The following is a 21,644-nucleotide window of genomic DNA, read 5'->3' as shown; positions in this document are numbered from 1 at the left end:
TGAGCACAGAGCCCCACATTGGGCTCAATCTTACCACCCTGAGGTCATGACCCGAGCTGAAATCAAGAGTCGACGCTCAAAGGACTGAGCCACCCAGGTGCCCTGAGCATCATATAATTTTAAAGCAGGAAGAATTGTTTACAGATTCAGAGATCTGATTTTACCCATTAGAAAAAAAAAAAAAATCCACCTTAAGCCCAGGGAGTTATACTATTTACTCACCCGTGATTATTCAGTGGGATAGACAGCACTTGTAAATGTAGTGTAAAGCAGGGTGACATATAATTTACTACCCACATCTGGGCACTTTTCAGAGTGTTAAAGTGCTAAACTGAACAGGAAGCTAGGACAACAGTTGTAAATCAGAACTATTCTAGGCAAACCCAGACATATGCTCACGCTACTTAGGAGGAAACAGATTGATGCTTGGAGGCCCAGTGGAAGTAAAATTGGTCTTTACATCCTTTTTCATAGATGTGTTTTATATTATCATGATAATATAGTATAGTGTATTCTCAGCTATTGTTGTATTTGAAGCAGGCACTGGGCACTGGGTCTTTTGTATTTCACCTTCCCCAATCCAGGAGAGCATTCTCTGTACATTAGACTTACAAGAAGTTCTCTGATAATTTCTCTATTCATCAGCTCTATAATCTATTTAAAACTTTTAAAAACTCTGCCAGCATTCTTACTGCTCGCTCACAAAAGCTCATTTCCTGCAAGCAAGAAAGAGCCAGCTGACTGCTATTCATAGCAGAAAGCATAACCTACATCCCCCATCTGTGGGCACAGCCAAACAGTGTGATTGTTGACATCCCAATGATCATCATTTTTCCCAAAGCTTTAGTGTTCCTGCTGAAAGCAGTGCTTTCTGGAGGCCAGCCTTTCAGATGTAATAAAAAGTGAAATAACCACGCTTTTGTCCAAAGACTTCAAACACTCAACCTTTCCAAAGGCCTTGGAAAACCATAAAAGTTGGCTGCAACCATTTGATCTTAGGCTTTTAATACAGGTTACTTTTGTGTCAAACACCGTAGTACAGAGCATTCAGTCTTTTCTTTTATTGCAGAATCCTGACATATTTCACTAACACCGTAGTTACCATAGGAAGACAAATTATATTAGTGACAATACCAGTTCAGGGGGTTGTATGCATGATGACAAATCAGTGACAGTGATTTGTGATTTCAGTGACCTCAAGCTTCAGCTACTGGAAGAAGCAGAATGATATCACCGTGCTTACAGTTCCACATTTTACTAAAGAATGAAAGTGCAGACAGATTTTTTTGTAAATACAACATTGCATCTCACTGCCAATAACCTCCAGCATGGAGGAGACATTGACATTCAGCAGTTCAGTTTCACGGATAGTCCATGAGCCATACAGGTTTGCCTTGCTATCCAACATGCCTATGAGACCTTTCATAAGCTGAAATGGCATAAAGCAAAGAAGCAATTACCATTAATTTACATGGAAATTTTTTTTTGAGTGTTCCCAGACCCCGGAAAAATAACCTCTCAGGCTCTTCTGGTACCTTAGGACACATCGCTAATGGATGCACAAAATAAATGGAGATAAAGCACAGATGTTCACACAGTTGAAAGCTCTGGCGGCTTGACATTGAAATGCTGAGTGTAGTTTCTGGGGAAGGAGCTTGGTGGGGCCACTCTAGCTGCTCGGGGTGCACGCTGCCCCTACAATGGCCTGCTACAAAACAAATGCTGAACACTGGTTTTGCTTTTCACAGTTTTCAGAAAAGCAGGAATCTTCTTCTGATTCCTTTCAGTTAGCCAAAACAGGTGCTAATGTAGGTCTTTTGTAAAAGCAAAGTTGGCATAAGGTGAACTTTTAAAAAGCAGGAAATACTTATATGTTAGCTGAAGCTCTGATCTGAGTCTCCTTGGCAAATCTGGAATAAAATGAGTGCGTTGGTTTGTGTTTGGTTGTTTTTTTATTCATTTTATATTCAGCATTTTACATGAGTTTCATTATAAGATTTACAAAATTTATTCTACTGTAGAGGTCAAAATACTTTATAGCCTAAAGAAACTCAATTACACACACACTCACACGTGCTTATGCATACAGATAAATTTGGTTTTCTTCCCATCATTTGGCTGTAAGATGAAAACTCTTTCTGTTTTAGTCTCTTTCTCTCCTCACTGGTTTCTCATCGGTACATGACCTGTTTCTCCTAGGGGCCGTGGGGGCGCCATTCCTCCTCCCCCACCACCTGGACGAGGTGTACTCACCCCTCGAGGGACTACTGTGACTCGTGGAGCTCTTCCAGTGCCCCCTGTAGCAAGAGGTGTCCCTACCCCGCGAGCCCGGGGGGCACCGACAGTGCCGGGATACAGGGCACCCCCTCCTCCAGCCCACGAAGCTTATGAAGAATATGTAAGTACCCTTGAGAAATCAGTCGTTAGGAAGAGTTCAACTGATTGGGTAACAGGCTAACCCTCAGAGACATTCAATACCATGAATGTAGCAGATGATGTTTGTTGCAGAACACAAAGGTCATTTGCAACAGAATTTAAGCAATGCATTTAAACGAGAGCATTTTGAGAAAAGCTTTTATTTTTCAGGTGCCATGGTTGTTGGTACCAGTTAAACAGTTTGCATTTTAAGAATCAAACTATCCTGAGGTTTTCTTATTCTTTAGGAGATCAATCTCAGAATGGAAATAATTATGAATATAATGTAAATTGTCATATACTCAGAAGTTTCTTCTGGGACATGTTAAAGATTAGCATAAAAATCACTCAGAAATATTTGACAGATACAATGTGATTGTATTATAAACTTTGGTAATAATGTAAGACCATGAGATTGGTCTTTCATTTAAATATCCTTGCTCTCTCTTTCACCATATGAAACATACAGGATTGGCAGATACGAAGAATTCAAAAAATATAGAATGAGCAGAAGAAATGCAGTGTCTATAAGCATTCCACTCCCTTCCCAACCACCATGTCACTTGATACGTCTTTTAACCTTCCATCCAGGTTGTTGTCACATTGTATTCTAGTCCTGGTGACTGGAATATTGTGAAAATTATAAAGACAGTTTCCTATTCACTGGTGTAACCACAGTAAGTCTACTGTTAAGTGTTAAAGTTAACTGATGCAAGCCAGTCATCATCCTATGAAATAGATTCATTTTACCTTTAAACTTTCCAGCATGCTCATCCCTGGCCTAGGTGTTTATTTCATTCAACCACCCACAGACATGCTGTCTTCTTAAATGTCCTCTGTGAATGGTTATGTATTAAACATAAACTCTTAAAAAATAAAAAAAATAAACATAAGCTCTTCAAGGACAGTTACTGTCACATGCCGGACACTCAAAACATACAAATGCTTAATGAACTGGTTAATAACCAAGTAAAACTTATTCTAAAATAAAGTGAACATTATTGATAGTTGTCACTAAGAATGTATTAGTGCTTAGAGTATGTTAGTATTTAGGAATAATGTTATTGCTTAATACAGAACGTTGACAAATATTTGCAAGAGTGAAGAAAAATTTTTAGAAATCCATTTCTACTGGAAAAGGGGAAATGTTTTCATCTAAAGTATCTTTTATACCAAAAAAGGTCTTTTATACAGTATTAGGTATCAATATTTAAAATCTTTAGACAATCTTAAAATTGCAAAATTAGAAACAGAAAATATATTCTATCTGGTAAACAAGAAAACACAGAGCCCAGTCTTGATTCTGCCATCTCTTTCCCGAGACACAGTATGTATGAAGTAAGAACTTGTTAAATGAATGAATTCAAAATCCACAACAGGGATGATGGGATTTTTTTTTTCTCCGAGAAACCTTCTGCTTCTGCCATCTTTATGTATCTTCCAAACAGAAATTTAAACAGTCAGATCTTTACTTCAAAAATTAAAAAAAGAGAGAAAACCTTTCAGGTAATAGAGGTCAACATTGTTATTAACCAGAAAATTTACGGGGCATGTGAAATTTACAGGGCACTGTGAAAGAGAGTAAGATTGGCAAAACATTGTGGCTTTGGTGTAGCTAAGAAAACACTGTAGCCTTTCATGTGCATTCCAATTTATAGTCAGATAAATCACTAGAGTGCAGACCCAATAAGAATAAGCTACAAAAGCATAAAGAGTCTATAGAAACATGAGTGAGAAAGGTTATATTCTGAATGGGAATCTAAGAGGAGGGTAGTTCTTAGAGTAAGTAAAGGAAAATATGTAAAGCCATATAATCTGAATTTTTTACTTAGATTTTAAAGTATCCAGTCCCTTTTATTCATTCACTCAATCATTTACTGAGCCTCGCTCTTATTTTAGGCACTGTTCTGAAGGTCCTGGAGATGTAGCTGTGAACAAAACAGATCAAATATCTGCTTCCATGAAGTTTACATTTTAGTGGGAGGAGACAGAAAGCAAACACATATCAATAAATGAATGAAGTAATGCCAGGTAGACATAAATGCTCCGGAGAGAGGTGGTGGGAGGGCGCTACCATAACATGGGCTGTCAGGGAAGGTCTTTCTGCAGAGAAGACTTGAACAAATGCCTCATGAAGCAAAGGTCCAGGCTCAGGGGGTGCCTCCATAAAAGGCATCCCTGGTAAAGGAAACCAGCACAAATGCCCTGAGATGGAGCCTGCTTGGAATATTTGGGGAACAGCAAGGAAGACATTAAAACTGTAACAATGTGTGAGGCAGAGGTAGTAGATAAGGTCAAGGGATGGACAGGCCAATTCATGTTGCTGTTGGAGTTTTAGGCAGGAGAGTGACATGATCAGATTTATGTTTCAAGAGGTTCATTCTGCTATAGAAACAGAGACAGGCGAATGACTTTTTGCAGTCACTCCCCAAGGACAGAATAATGGCTTGGAGGGGGTGAGAAGAGATCAGAGTCTGAGAGCACTGGGAAAATGATCTGTTAGGATTTGATGATGGGATAGATGTAAAACTTGTGAAAAAAATGAAAAGGAAATTTTTGTGAAGTTTCTGTGAAGTGCAGGTTAAACTGAAATTTGAACTGAACAAGTGGGTTAAATCGAGGGGTCATTCATTGAAATGAGGAGCGCCAGGGAAGGAAGTGGAAAGTCTGGCTTGTGGGAAAGTGAGTTGTGTTGCTGGGGGGATGGGAACCTGACTTGCAAAACACACAGCAGCATCCCGAGGTTTGCATTCTCACCACATCACTTGCTGTGTCGTTTATAAACACTCGGAGGCTTGGATTTCCCTTCTGCTTGTGTTTTCCTTTCTATTGGAAAGGGGAAATGGGTTCCTCTAACGTATGTTTTATACAGTATCAGGTATCAGTATTTAAAATCTTTAGACAATCTTAAAATTGCAAAACGAGAAACAGAAAATATATTCTCCCCTATAAACAACCCGCAGGAAACCCAGAGCCTAGTCTTGATTCTGCTATCTTTTTCCTGAGACATGGCATAAGTACCTATTGAATGAATGAGTTAAAAATCCACAACAGAGATGGGGGGGTTATATGAATATAGAGTCATGAAGTCCAGTAATAGCAATGCCATCAGGCCTTAAGAAAGGTCTAGAACAAGGAAATAGAAAATTGTCAAGAATCCTCATATCTCATCTCTGTTCTCTGCATATGTTTCTTTTTTTCATTTAAATTCAATTAGCCAACATATAGTACATCATTAGTTTCAGATGTAGTGTTCAGTGATTCATCAGTTGCGTATAACACCCAGTGCTCATCACATCACGTGCATATATGTTTTTATTCACTTTAGTCTACAGACTGGATTTGTTGGCTTCTCTGATCAATGTATGTCCACCCTAGGGCTGCCACATTTGTGACCAGTTCTTGTCACCTACAGATACTCACTGGTTTGTCTGTCTCTTAGTCCTAGTCTAGATCCCCAGGTGAGGGAATCCTATTCACCCAGGCTTGTCAAGTGTCCAACACTAGTCAGTCAGCTATGACTAGAGGACAGTTTCTGGAAATTAAGTCGGGGATCTACTACTTACCAGCCACCAGTGGCAAGGATAGGGTAAAGGTCAAGTTCACACAATATAAGCATGGTTATTGGGACCCTAACCCCAAGGATAATGTGGGGAGACACTAGTTTCCAGAGAAGGAGAAAATATCATGAACTTAGCAGATATCTTGAAATACATCTCCGATAACATACTCTTGGTAATAGGAAAAAGTAGATAGCTATTCTTTAAAAACCCTTTATGCCATGTTTTATTAAAACCTGTCATATGTCATATTTTAAATTTTTTCCTATAAACAATGAGTATGTACAGAGTTTAATACATGGCTGATAAGCTGCTGACAACAATCTTTGAGGTCTCAGTACCAAGCTCAGATTAACACTCAAGAGCTGCTATTCTCTGCTCTAACTTTAAACTATTGATTCCTCTGTAAGGGGTAAGAAAAACAAAAGTTTAAGTGTCTCAGTAACAAAATAATAGCACCGTGCTGAGTTGATGGTAAAAATCTCAAAGGAGTTCTTAACTTTCAGATAAAATTTCTTAGCAAAGGTTCCCTTTATTATAAATGACACTGTGAGCCAATTCTGTTTTCAGACTTTTCTTTCTTCCCTGCTGGGTCCCAGCATTAAATTTCTGACCACACAGAATGTATATAGGTAATCAAATCCACTCCGTGCAGTTTGCCTGACAAGCAACAGCTTACAGTAAATGAGATTGCTGTTCAAAACCATTAGTGTTGGGGCGCCTGGGTGGCTCAGATGGTTGGGCGTCTGCCTTTGGCTCAGGTCATGATCCCAGGGTCCTGGGATCGAGCCCTGCATCGGGCTCCCTGCTCAAGTGGGGAGTCTGCTTCTCCCTCTCCCTCTGCCATTCTCTCCACTTGTGCTCTATGGCTCTATCTCTCTGTCAAATAAATAAATAAAATCTTTAAAAAAAAAAAAAACATTAGTGTTAGCAGAGTCTAAAAAAGTGGGAATTTTGGTTTCATTGTTACACATCCTAATCCAGACTTTTAATATTTTAAAGTTTCTTTTCCACTGACTTCCATACATTTAAATTTTACAGATCCATCTTCGTGATTGAAGTGGATTTGGGGAATTGAAGAGTAGAGTTCAAAAAATCTCCCACATAACAAAATATGAAGCTGATCAACTCTATCAGTGGTTAATACGTTTAGGGAGAGTAAACCGAAACATAAATTTTTGAATGCCTACCAGGTTCCAGTCACTATATTAATTCACTTCATCTCGTGATATCACGACAACCAGTTATTGATGAGCTATTTTAGTAGATGAGGAAACTTAAGCTTGAAATTGAGACTTGCATGCAGTTTTCAGTCTCCAGACCTCTGTATCTTTGTGGTCATAAGATATCCTGCATAGTGCCTGCCTCACGGAGAACTCACCATTTGTACTTCATACCTCCCATCCAGGCCCCTAGTCAGTGTTTGAATCCCCGCAGCCATATTTAGGACACCTCCCAGCCCCTCCAGGAACATCTCCAACTATAGAAAACTCAGTACCACCAGAAACTAGGTGCTGGAAATATAAAAGCTGTGGTTAAAGAGACCTCTACTCTCAAAAGCATGCCATCTAGTGGGAGAGACAAAGAGTTAGTCTAACAATTAACATGTAATATGTAATTGCTGTATAGGACTCTTATCTTACTCTGCCTTCTCCTAGAAGTAATTTTTGCTCTTATCTTCTCTCACAAGATTTAATTAAACATCCTAAAGGAAGAAAGTATTTCTTAAATTTATGTTATGTTTGCAGTCTAATAGGTAAAGTGCTTAGTGATAGCAACTGAACCTACTTATAATATTGTAAGAAAGATGTTAGAGCTGTGCACACTTACACACATATACATGGTTTATATAAATATTAAATGAATTCAAGTACAACATAGCATATATTAAGTGTCAAATAGAGACTACACCTGCTTCCAGTAAAGAGAGTTATCACCATGGCATTGCATGTTTTAGAAAACTTCTAAGAGGGCAAGGAAGATAACAACAGCAGACCAAGATGAGCAAGTATAACTTTGACAAGTAGAGAGAAGAGGTAGGAAGCTCCATGCAGAAAGGAGTGATAAAGGGGAAGGCAAGAAGAGCGACCTTTCCAAGGAAATCTAAAGAATCTGGGAGAACAGTTTGGGGAAATAGAGTTCATTTAAGATAGCCGTGAATATAATAACAAGATTACAGATGACCTCAAAGGCTGAGGTTCTAACATAACTAACATGACTGTAATTAATGGCTACCTGAAGATTTTTGAGCAGAAGATAAAGATTTGGGGGAATTTTATAATTCTCAATTGTTCATAATTCTCAGTTTTATAATTATCAATTATGAGGGTGGGTTGGAGAACAGAGTCAAGAAAGGAGAGACGATTTAAGGAATCAACAGCAGCGAGGCTTAACTGAGATGTGCCTTGACTTAGGTAAGCATAGGAATGGGATTGAAAGCATCAAGGCCAAAGATAACACTGAAAATGGAAACAGTAGGATTTGTGACAAGTGGATGTGAAAGAAATAGGAGAAACCAGGCAAGGCTCACACCAAGGTATGCTTGTATGAGGGATGGGAGTGGGACAGGAGGGAGGGCTGGAATGGGGAGGGGCATGCAGTGAAGAATGGACTTTGAAGCTCAAGAAACTCCTTTCCACAGCTTATCCATGTGCTCACAGGGCCATGTCTCTGAGTTGCAGAAATAAGGTCTTTCACCTGCTATCAGTCAAGATCACTTCCCCACCTGTCACACTTGCCCTTGGGTCTGGTGATGTTAGCAGACAAGGCTATTTGTGAAATCGTGCTAAGTGGAGTGAAGTAGGACATTTTTATTTGTATGATTAGGTATTGCTAACATTCTGTTACAGAAATGATTCCAGGAATACTCTTCCCTCTCACCTGGTGTCACGACACAAGTCCTCATGGACGCAGGTCTGACTATTTAAACTGGGAATTCTGACACTAGTGCTGAAACTACGTGGTTAATGGTGGAGAAACATGGTTCGAGTTGTATGGGGCCAGAAATGTTCCGTCAAAACTCTTCCATATCATTCAGATCATGATGACAGATCAGAGGGAAACTTGATAGAGGCTTCCCCAAATTTGACAGTAATTCACATGGTCTAGAACGTAACCACTAATGAGTTGTGAAACTGAAGGAAACTTTCAAAACTGCGGATAATAACTAATGTTTTTTTCTGTCCACCATGCTCGGGGGAAAAACCTGAATTTCTTCTCCTCTCTACAGAAAATATTATAAAATCATTGTCCTATTAAAGGTGATCAAAAATTATGCTTTCAGCAAATAGGAAAAATCATCTAGGGGTATATTAGTCAACTAGTTAATAAAAATACTGTACTGTTTTCTGGATTTTGTGATGTTTGTATTTTCAGTTTTTAGAATTTTGCAATTAGTCATAATTGCTTTTGCCATTCAAAATAAATATTCACTTTCATGTCTAATACATAGTCATAATTTTGTAACCCTTTTTAAAGATAGAATTCAAAATTGTATATCTTCAGGACCCACAAACTCTTGGAAGAAAACAATGGCACCATTTATTAGGAAAGTGGATGGTATATATAGGGCTGGAGAGGTGGGGTACTGTTTGAAGAAAAAACCTGACTGTGTAACCTTAGCTTCTTTCCAGTACTGAAAGTCTGTTCTGCTGAGCTCAGCTGCGGCCATGTTGGTAGTGTTGATAAGGATGCTGTTCCTTGTGGAGATGCTCTCCTTTTAACAAAGGTTTTGTAGGAGAATTAAATGTGCAGATAAACACACAGAATTTCCAGAAGGGTCCATCAGACCATCGCTCCCTATAAAAACATACTGACAACATAAATATTTGCTTAAATAAACACTCTTTTGTAGCTTATATGTTGGTGTAGCATAAAGACCGAAAACAAAACCCTCAGGTACACAAAATAGTTTCCTGTTTCCAAAGACATAAGTCCAGTTAATTTTTAAATTACCTCAAATTTTTCCCAACAGTTAATACCCAGATATCAAAGTGGTGTATGGGGACACAACAAAGCAAGAAGAAATGTCAGTTCAGTGCTACATGAGAAATTTGGCCATGTATAATCAATCATGTTAACCTAATTAATAAAATTTATTTTGACAAATTTTTGAAAAGCTTTTCCTTCCATCAGTCTTAACTAAACCTATCAGCATTCAAGCCCATCCTATCATCTGATTACAACTCTGAGGCATCCTTCCAGTAACAATGAGAGAACTAGAAAATTCACTGGTAAATCAATAGTCCTTAAAATTTCCATAAATGAGTTCAGGCTGCCAACCTTCAATTTCATGTGTATGGAACATTTTTTGACAGGAGAGGGAAATAAGTATTAAATGATAATTGAAATCAATTCTTGTGCCATTTTTGTAGAAGGAAAAGATTATGAGCCTGATCTATAATGCATTTTGAGGGGAGCCACGTGTCATGGTTTTCTGTATAATAGCCAAGAGCCTTCATCCAACGAAGGGAGATTTTTATTAGAATTTCTAGATTAGATATTTGTATTCCATTTAACATTCTTGTTTGAGTTTCATGCTCTAGTCTCCTCTTAGTAGAGACTAATTTACCAGAATGCAGTGTAGGATTTTGGTTACTGAAAGATAACTAATATTTAAACTAACCAAAACATGTGAGGGTAATGAAATATTTTTTTGAAATGATAGGGTGGACATAATACTGCTGTGGTTTAAATCCCCATAGAAAAGTAGTGGCATTCAAGGACTATTAAAATATTAAATTATTTCCCAATAATGTAAGACGACGTCCTCTAAAACTGTGTGCATTTTCCTTCTGAAGTTGAAGCTTGAACAAACCACCCTTCTTCTAGCATTATGTTTTAGATTTTAAGTCATTTTAGAACAGATGCAGCTTGTCCTATTGGCCACCACACTTAGGATTGTATCCAAACCTGTACCTTATAATTACCATGATGACTAATGGCTTTTGTAACACTTACGAGGATGAAAATAAGTTTCCTCCATGCGCCTTTTTGAGATGATTGTTAGCTGATGGAAAATATTACAAAGTGTTTTAAAGTCTCCTCTTGGCTCTGCTGCTACGGTCTTTTTGCAGTGTCTGCTATAGACTTAGGGAGGAGAGCAGTGCAAAAATGCCCCAAAACTGCCACTTCAGCCTTCATGAGTTCTACCGTTCTTTTGTTTTTCATATTATTACTATATTATAGATCATCTTATTTTCTATCCTTGCTCATACACGTGGCCTAAGGATTCATAATAAAAGTGAATTGAGCCTTAATTTCTTTCTCTAGATATGTTAAGAGGCTGTGTTGGGTACAAATTAATCGTTTTTATATCTTTTTTTTTCTTCTGAGTTGACTATAATTTTGATGATTATGTCCCCACTGAAAAAAATTAAGACCTTATACAGGGTGACAAATCAGACCTAAGAATCCTAAAATCATTTTTCTTTTGCTGGCCAAAAAGCAATGTCCTATGTGTTTTGCCAACACCACCCTAAATGTTTTCTGGCAAATAAAACTTAGTTAAATACAACTTGCCTAGCTAGTTAGATTGTCAGGGACTTTTGCAGAAAAGCCAGATAGGAATGTTGCATAGGACTGAGTTCCTGTCCATATTTTGGCCATTTTGGCCCTCTTTCACTATGGATCCCCACCCTATAACTTGAAATAGTAGCTGCTAAATCTTCCCAGCGATCACGGATCTTTGTGATTATTTTCTGTAATATCTTATGAATTAAAGGCTTCTACTGGGGAAGCTACAAATGTTCTTTGCAATAAGTTTTAATAATCTCAACATGTGAATTAAGACAACTTCTCTTCATTATTGGAGATGGGAAACTGTACTTTCCCTTTATAGGAAACCATGTTGTGGATGAATTCTGCCTTATATTTCTTAGAAACAAAGTAGAGAATATGCCACTAATGGGCTTTTTATTTTTTTCCTATCCCTTGATGTATTTACATTCAAGCTTAGAACATCTGACCTATAGGGGCTCCTGGGTGGCTCAGTTGGTTAAGCGACTGCCTTTGGCTCAGATCATGATCCTGGAGTCCTGGGATCGAGTCCCGCATCAGGCTCCCTGCTCAGCGGGGGGTCTGCTTCTCCCTCTGACCCTCCTCCCTCTCCTGCTCTCTGTCTCTCATTCTCTCTCTCTCAAATAAATAAATAAAATATTTTAAAAAAAAAGAACGTCTGACCTATAAACACCCATTTAAAGAGATCTGTTCCCTATTTTCCACTGCCATGGATACTAACAGAGCTGGAGAGCATTGGGTGCAGCTGGTGTGAGGGCTAGAGAGAAGGTTCAGGATGCAGAGGATGAGCAATTTGTTCTCTCAGGTGATCTTTTCTTTCTTCTTCTCAACCTCCACAAATAAGTTTAAAAGCTTCCCGGGTTTTTTTTCTGTTCTTGGTGTAAGAAAAAAATTTAAATTAACAAGCTCATTTGATATGAGTCATGAGGATGTGTGTCATAAGGAAGGAAAGAGATTTTGCTTTTACTATTCTTGCTGTTCTTCCCCTCCTAGCAGTACTAGATGTAACTACTTGAAGAGAAAAGCCAATGTCCTTTGCTGTAATTTCAGCCCATGTTGTAATTTCTGTTACATGGCAATATTTTTTATTAAGTAATATAGCTGAAATTTATGCTTTGCAGAATAATAAATACCTAGCCAGAATAGTTACTGGTACCCACCACTGATATGTTCATCTGGTCAGCACAAGTACAGAGCACCAGCTGGTGTCCATTCTGCTTGGTCAGACCTCAGATCTGTTTGGTTGGGGCCTGAGTCATTCTGGCTGTTAAATGTTGTACCACTTTCCACACTGGTGAAATTCTAGTAGAAATATAACAGACTTTCGCAAATAGGCAAATTAAGTCAACTAAGCTTAGAGATCAGGAGGATTCCTTAACCAAACCATCGGGACATTTGTCCAAGCCAGATGGTTGCACCACACCAAAACCTCTTCTGATCACAGTCACAGCTGATGACACTTGTGACTTCAGAATTCCCAGTGCTTTGCCTGTCATCATGCTGAAATTCATCACACTCTTTTTCCTGGACAATGTGTCCCACATCGGTAGAGAGAGTGGTACATGATCTAATGTACCTCACCTACCTCACTCCATCATTTATGTAGACTCCTGAATGCCAAAGACCATCATACACTTCTGGATGTTACGAAGAGTCTTATCTAGTCCACTACTTTATTTTACGTTGAAGAAATTAAGGTTGAGAGAATGAATGACTGAACTAAAGTCACACACCTGATAATGCCAGTCATAAGGTTTCCTGACTTTTCTTGCAATGCTTTTTCTAATAGATGTTACCAAAAGAGCGGGAAAATCACAAATGCACTTTCTCATGTATCTTCCAATTACCTAGACTTATCACCCAGCACCCATGTTGAGGTTCAAATTTTTCTAAAACTTACAAGGAGTAGACCAAGAAGATGACGTATGAAAATGTTTGAGCACCCACCCTAAGCTAATCTACCAGTGAGGTTTATGAGGTCAAAATTTCTCCTGTTATTGTGTCTTCCCTCATCAGAAACCTGAAAACCTTCTAGAAGTCTCACATATACACATGTACACATACATGTGTGTGGGCGAGCACACACAGGTACATATTCTCTGTATTTTATTTTATTTATTTATTTATTTTTTAGTCATGGCACTCCCAAAGAAACCAAGAGCAAAATATAAACAAAAGGGGGGACTCTAGTTTTCCTTTATTTATCAAAGTAACTCCTTCTTGGAAACAGGATTTATAGAAATCATGTAAAAGTATCCATTTCTCATGATCTCTCTTACTTTCTTCCAAAACTCTACCCAGCGGTACAGAGTTAACAGTTGTGGAGACAGGAGTATAGTTTACTGTCACATAGAAAACATACCCAGGAGGTAGGAAAAGGTTTTAGGAGATATCTCTGTGGATTTAGTAGGTAAAAAAGTACTTACTCATTAAGCCAAAACTGACTCCTGTGTTTGAAACCAGATTTTTACCAAACATGTCCATTCTGTTGTAGCTGCCACAAGCAAGTTAAAGCATTTTAAGCAATAAGCTACAGAATGGAATTACACACATAAAGCATTAAATATAATGAAACAAAATATATATTTCATTTCATACCTAGGTCATATTTAAGGTTTTCTTTTACATAAGAAAATATAGTCTTAAAATTTGGACAACAGCATATGATAGTTTGTATATTTGTAACTTAGGCAGCAAATAAATCTACCAAATCCTCTTCACCCCAGAAAACAATCTCTGGTAAAATATCTTCCCAAACTAACAGGTTTCACCCAGCTGTGTTCTTTTTTTTTTCTATTCTAAGCTCCTTACAGGGCTTATGACACCGTATTTTCTCCCTCACACCACATTTTCAGCTTTCATTTCTAAAGCTGTCTTAAACCTTGACTCTCCCTATTGACCTATTTGTTAGAGAGTCTCCAGTTTTTTTCCATTCAAACAGTACCTCTCTTCCTACACCCATGCATCTAAACCATTCAGCATCGTCTCCCAAGTTAGGATTCCTCCTGATTTGTCTACTTCTGTTTAGTCGAACCCCCAAAACATCAGAGTCATTTTTTAATTTTTTCTTTGCTTTTGCTTCAAATGCTAAACTCCAATGAGTTTTCCTAAAATGCTAACTTCATCATGTCACTCCTTTGTTAAGAAACATCAAACTCTTCGTATTGCCTAAAATATAAAATTCCAACTTCTTAATTTTATATACATAATATTATGAGAATATAAAGATAGTAACTTCACGAGCTTGCTGTGTTTCATTTCCAAATGAGATTTTGACCAAGAAGAAAAACAAAAAGAAATCACAAAGCATGAGAGAAAAATCCTAAATTTATGTAGCCAATTCAGTTAGTAGCAACTTTAATATATATCACATATGTTCTTAATATATTAAAATATGCTGTACTGTTTATTCTTAACTGTATAATTCTTGATATATTAAATTCGTATATATTCTTAAAATATTAAAATATATTGTGCTATTTGATTCAATTCAACTTAATACTTATTGAATGCCCATTCTATAAGATGCTAATTTCCACAAGAAGAGGGATGAGGGATAGGGCTTTTACATGCATCATCTCACAACGATGATGAAAAGTAAGAGGCATAATCCTTGTTTTTCCATTAAGGAGATTTGGGGTCAAAGAATTAGATAAATCTGACAGTCACCTGTCTGATAGCAGAGCCAGACAGGTCTGTGTTCAAAGCTAACACCACGTTGGCTATACAGATGTAAAGGCAAAGCTCCTGGCCTTAAAAGAGTGACAGTAACACACTTGGACCAAAATCAAAGCTTACTGGTGCAGGGCAGAATGTAATTTGTGAGAGAGGACTCAAGACTTCGTTGTTAGGTACGTACTGGTATTTTCCTGACCTACCTCACAAGCTGGGTATAAAGTAGTTATGACACCTGCTGGAAATCCCATTAAACTAAACATATCTGTAATATTTTTTTTATTTGCTTTGCTTCCACTCAGGTCGAAGAACTAGTCAGTTCTAATGCTGTTTGCTATAGTACAAATACAGACATTTAGGGGAAAAGCAACCAATAATCTTCCACTTTATAGTAGTCAGGATAGAAAAGACTGGAGCAGTTACATGCATACTAAAGTTCTTTGGAAATCTAGAATATTAAAAATAGCCAGAAAACCTAACAAGGATAATAATAATTATTATTATAATGATAATGGGAACAATTAATATAATTAAGAACTCACTGTGAGCCAGACACTATGCAAAGCTACTTACCTTCAAAGGGCATTTAATATTTACCACATTATTATGTTAGTATTTTTCCCATTTTACAATCAAAGGAACTGAGGTTTGAAGAGGTTAAGTAGTATGCCCAAAGTTAGCTAGCCAGTAGGCGGCAGGGCTGGTATATATAAGTAAGATTCCAAGGGCAGTGCCCATATTCTCCAAGCTCTAACAGTAGCATACTTAACACATAGCCTAAGTGCTACACACACACGTAGACTCAAGTTACCTTCCTGGCAGTTCTGTGAGCTAAGTACTAATTAGTTTCTTAGACAGGAAAGATTACGTGTAGGGAGGGGTGCGGTAGCTGAGCCAACAGGATCCAGGTTGAGGAGCGGCAGAGCTGGGATTTCACACCAAACAGCCTGCCTCCAGCACACCCTGCTCTGCTGTCTGTGGGGACGCTTAGCAAAAATACCATTTGGACAGTTAGTTGCAAATGATACCAATAGAAAAGAAAGGAGTGGGATATTTCAAGCAACTATCTAGTAAATCTACCTGGTCTACAGTGAAGAAATAAAAACAAGGACTTTGCAGGGGTGTGGGGAGACTTGAAAGACGAGTTGGGGCCAAGTAATAGAATGAGTTGTGGAAAAAATTATTGGAGAATTTAATCGTAAGTTGTTAGGACTGGCTGAATGTTACGGAGACATCTCAGGATTAATGTAGCTGTGCATATCAGCAGGGACCGTGGCAAGTAGCTACCAAAGACAAGAATCACCACTGAGAGCCTATGTAATAATCTCAGTAGAAGTACACTAGAGAAGAGGGAACAATGGGAGACATTATGGAAGATAGAGTAAATTAATTAGACCAAACTAATTCCAGAATTCTGGTCATTGTTCAAAGGACTTCGGGTAATCGAAACATAGAATATTATTCAACATTATTTATTTTTGGCTTAAAAGACATTTATTCCAGAAAATCCTTGTCCTTTTAAAAATTATATGTGGCAATTAGTTTCTTTTTTTCCAGCTTTATTGAGTTATTTCATATAACACATATATTTGTGACATATAACACACATAAGCCTAAAGTGTACAATGTGATGATTAGATATATGTATATGTTACAGAATTGTTACAATAATGTTAGTTAACACTTCCATCCTTCCACATGATTACTTCTGTTTTGTGTGTGTGGTGGTAATATTTAAGACCTACTCTCTTAACTTTCAAGTATATAATTAGTATTATCAATTATAGTCAACATGCTGTACATCAGATCCCCAGAACTTATTTATCTTATAGGTGGCAGTTTGTCCCCTCTGACCAGCATCTTCCCATTCCCCACTACCCTCTCAATATTATTTTTTTAATCACACCTCTTTTCCTTTTTCCAGTTTATCTATATCATGATAAAAGCTTCAGTTAGGAAACATCTTAGACAATTGTTTATGAAAGCCACAATCTTTAAATGAGATTTTAAAAAGACTTAGAAGAGAAAAATGATATTTATTTTTTTTTACTATAAGTAAGATAATATAATGTAGTCATATCATGACTATGGATTTTTTTCAGCCAAATGCTTTGAACCACTTTCTAAAGAGATGTTTTAAACATAATATCATAACACAGTGGTTTTTACACTATTTTTTTTAGAAGCATCCATCTGCCAAAGGCAATTTTAGCCCTTGCCCCAGTTACATAATAGTGAGGAACAAGTGTTTTATTTTCTTTTGCCTGGTAGTTTTATATTTATTATCTCAGAAGTTGGTTCTCTGTCTGCAGGACCTCTGCAGCCCCTCAGGGGAACGGTGTAGGGCTGGGTGAGCTGGAAGCCCCTAAGGGAGCTAACTGGGCTGAGTCCAAGAAGGAAGCACAAAGCCCAAACGCATTGCAGGTGAGGCAGAGGGAAGACAAACTAGAGCTTTCCAATTACTGGAAAGATTCTCTTCCTCTTCCATATAGCCTCCACTGAATTTTCTATTTGCACTCCTAGGAGAGTATTAAGAAGGTGTTCTATAGGAATTGTGGAACTGTCATTATCTCAATATATTTTCTGGTCATTTCCAACTCTCTGGTTTTCTACCTTTTGTCCTGTTTCTTCGGGCCTTCAGACAGACCAGAGTCAAGATACCTAGAGAGTACACGTCACTGCTGGTCCAGCGCAGGGGTCAGCAACCTTCTCCTGCAGAGGGCCTAAAAGCAAACATTTTCGGCTTTGCGGGAAACACAGTCTGTGTCACAACTACCCAACTTGTCCACCGTAGCACAAAAGCACCCTACACAATATGCAAAAATGAGTGGGAGCTACAGTGTTTCAGTGAACCTACCACCTTTGGGTCCATGGGCCATAATTTGCCAACCCCTAGGCTAACGTGTAGCATCCACTGTATTTTGTATTTATCTTGTGATGGATATCAGAATTAAATTTATAAGAAATGTAGTTCTGCAGTGACCGCAAAAAGAAGACCCTGGAATGTGAGCGTCTGTGAATTACCTGAGGCCTCGCCTTTTCTCGTAGGAGGTGCATGTTAAAAGAGGAGGGATAAAATATCCCCTAAAACCGTATCAGATTCACGCCATCAGTCACTGTCAGAGATGGCCATTTGCATAGAATTATTCCATTCCAAACCCCTCCCGCCCTTTTCATTTAAAGATACATATGTGATGCAGCACGCTGCCAAACTGCTTACTAAAACAGCTGAATACCATTAAAGACAAAAAAAATCTCATTTTCAGCGGCGCTTCCAAAGGCTGGGTGATGGAAGCACTGTGCAGGTACATGTCTTGCTAAATGATAAATGAGCTTGGCTCCTCATAATTTTTCGAAGACTGTAGGTACAGTAATACCAATATTGTATAAAGCTACCTACTTCTGATGATAAATTCTCCTGTGTCACCTCACTGGCCGTGCCATGTCCCTGCCATTTGTAATAATCTAGTATTGTAAGCTGCTGTCAGATAAATATTCACACAACTACACCACTTGTTTTCTCCTGAAAGAACCTGTTAGCCATCGTGCTTCGGACAGACTCAAATTTAATGCATCCTTTAAAAAATGTATTTGGCAGTAAAAATGCTGTGAAAATTGATCTTGTTATAAAATTTAGCACCTCAGATTTGACATTAAGGCCACTTAGAGACTTCAGCGATCAGTAAGGCAGAGAGGGAACAACTGAATTTCAAGGTAATGGTTCGGAGGCCATAAAGTGAGAAATTGGAACAGGTTACAAAACCCAATTTTTCAAGTTGGTCATTTATTTGTCAACTACTCTAGCTCTAGGATACTCCACATATACAAACAAATAAATAAATAATGCTCGCTCGCTGGCATTTTTTTTAAATCCCAGAGGAGCAAACCTGAGTCTTTTAAGATTGCCCCAACATCAGAGAGAATCAGCAGGAAAAATCAAAACTGTGCAGCCAGTGACAAAAAAAAAAAAGAATGTAATAATCTAAGAAAGAAGTACAAGGTGATAACAATTCATTTTAAATTTGGAGAGTCATAGCCAATATGTTAGTTTGACTTCAGAAATAAAGTAATATAAAATTAACCATTATGGGCATGGAGATTGCAGTAAAGTATCAAATTGACAAGAGAAGGTGAAAGGTCATATTTGCCCTTGATACCTGTTAGCAGCTTGATTTTAATCACATGTGTTACAGTCGTGACACAATTCAATGGAAGGATAGATTTAATTCTAATTGGTAATGTGGAAAGTTCTTTGTTCAAGGCTCCCTCCGGTCTGTGAAGGACAGGTAGTTACAGAGATGTAATTGCAACCCATTTCTCAAGAGTTATGCCTGCATCAGTCCTGACAAAGTCTGAATTGTACACTTTATGAAGAGTGCCACCTTCAGGCAAGAGCGGAGTCTGAGTAAAACAGATTGGAAGGACTTCATTTATTAGCACCTATCACATGCATATATTATAAAGTGTTCTTGTTTACACTGGAACTTGATTTTTATGGACAAGCTTGACTTCCTGCTTTATTTTCCCGCACAACCTGATTTTATAAACCCTACCTTCAGCCTGACTTATTTACTATCCCAGAACATTATATGCATTTTCTCACCTTCCTGGTTTACTCTGTATGTAATTCTTTCTACCTTTCAAACACACACACACATACACACACACATACACACACACGTGATGGGTGTACCCAACCTTTCAGGTCCCAACTCTGAATTCACACCACCATTCCTTTCACACCCTAAAAAGTGATGCTTTGTTCAGTCCACCTTTAACGTAGTTAATTACGTACTTGCTGTCTCTTCCACGAGATTGTATGCCTTCCTGAGGGCAGTCCTTTTCTTGTTTATTTCCTACATTATTTTGCAAACAGAAGTTGTCAATAAAAAGTCAGTTAAAGGAATGACTTTCATCAGTCTAGCCAGACAGCTGAAAAGAGATGTGGAACCCCTTCCAGGGGAAAGAAGCATGTAAGAAATCCCAGGAGGCTTTTAAATCTTGGCATGGGTTCTGACTAGACTCCCAGACTAACACAGGATGGGGGTATGATGGGGGAGGCTGTGCCATATTCATCTAGGCTAACCTCCACCCAGCTTCCTCGTTTGTTCAGATGTGCTCGTTCAGATCTGTTTGACTCTCATCACTGAGATCTTTCAGACAGATTTAGCTGGGGTGCTCATCTTGTCACCTGTGTTGAGCTGTATATTTGTGTAACACACAGCTTTCTCTACCAGGGTCAGCGTTGTGGTGGAGACATAAAAAAGAGGCATCTAAGCAAATATCGACTAGTTACAGATTAGGTAAATAAAGTATTTGCTTAGCAGTAATTACTAGTTTTGGTGGAGAAGCGGGGAGGGGGGGAGTACACACATCCAGGTAGGAGGGGGCTCAGTGACATCAACTCTTGATCTAAATTAGAGATTACTTTTGTATTTGTTCTGCCAACTATTTTGTTTCATCCTTATGAATTCTTATACAATATTGACAAATATTCTAAATGAGGCATTTTGTGAAAAAAAGGTGTCAGTGATAAGATTTCTTAGGAAAAAAATTACTTCTCAGTATTTATTTTTGAGGAAGATATTTATTATTAAAGTTATTTTTATGCATGTGTGTAATGAATGTTAGTTACTATTTCTTATGTGAAAATTGTCCTACAAATGAATCAATTCCTGTTATTTAACATAGAAACAATATTATATAATCAAAGGCAATTTTCAAAAATTAAAAATTCAATAATCCCATTATCCTAATAGTTTTGTTCATTATTCTTTATTGCCATGAAAAGTTGCATTCATATAAGAGTTTATATCATTATTGTCTACAGTTTAAATAATGTTTGTAAAATAAACATGCATGAAACACACAGATTAAAAACTAAAGTGTTACCAGTCTCAAGCCTCCCATGCATCTCCTTTCAATCATATGCCCCCAAAGCCTCTCAGATATAATATCCTGAGCTGAATAATAATCATCCCCTTGCTTTGTCACTTAAAAATGTAGCTCAGAAACACTTATATATGTATTGCTTAGTTTTGTTTCTTTTAAACTTTATCAAAAGGGATTCAGATTATGCATAATCTTAATTTCTGCTATGTTTTTTAATTCTTATGTTAATCCCCATAATTACATCATTAGTTTTAGATGTAGTGTTCCATGATTCATTGTTTGTGCATAACACCCAGTGCTCCATGCAGAATGTGCCCTCCTCAATACCGATCACCAGGCTAACCCATCCTCCCACCCCCCCTCCCCTCTAGAACCCTCAGTTTGTTTTTCAGAGTCCATCGTCTCTCATGGTTCGTCTCCCCCTCCGATTTCCCCCCCTTCATTCTTCCCCTCCTGCTACCTTCTTCTTCTTTTTTTTTTTCTTAACATATATTGCATTATTCGTTTCAGAGGTACAGATCTGAGATTCAACAGTCTTGCACAATTCACAGCGCTTACCAGAGCACATACCCTCCCCAGTGTCTA

At 38.0% G+C, this 21,644-nt stretch overlaps 1 protein-coding gene across 1 annotated transcript in view; it reads left to right on the top strand.

The window, feature by feature from the left end:
• Positions 1–21,644, top strand: part of KHDRBS2 (KH RNA binding domain containing, signal transduction associated 2) — a 525,516-nt gene that overhangs the window by 357,534 nt on the left and 146,338 nt on the right. Inside the window, exon 6 of the mRNA XM_081828467.1 lies at positions 2,200–2,398. Coding sequence (XP_081684593.1) covers positions 2,200–2,398 — 199 coding nt within the window. The remainder of the gene's footprint in view (positions 1–2,199; positions 2,399–21,644) is intronic.

Source organism: Leptonychotes weddellii, chromosome 8 (assembly GCF_054177405.1).
Source record: "Leptonychotes weddellii isolate Sample4059 chromosome 8, ASM5417740v2, whole genome shotgun sequence".
Lineage (NCBI taxonomy): Eukaryota > Metazoa > Chordata > Mammalia > Carnivora > Phocidae > Leptonychotes > Leptonychotes weddellii.
This window is presented reverse-complemented; position numbering and strand designations above follow the sequence as displayed.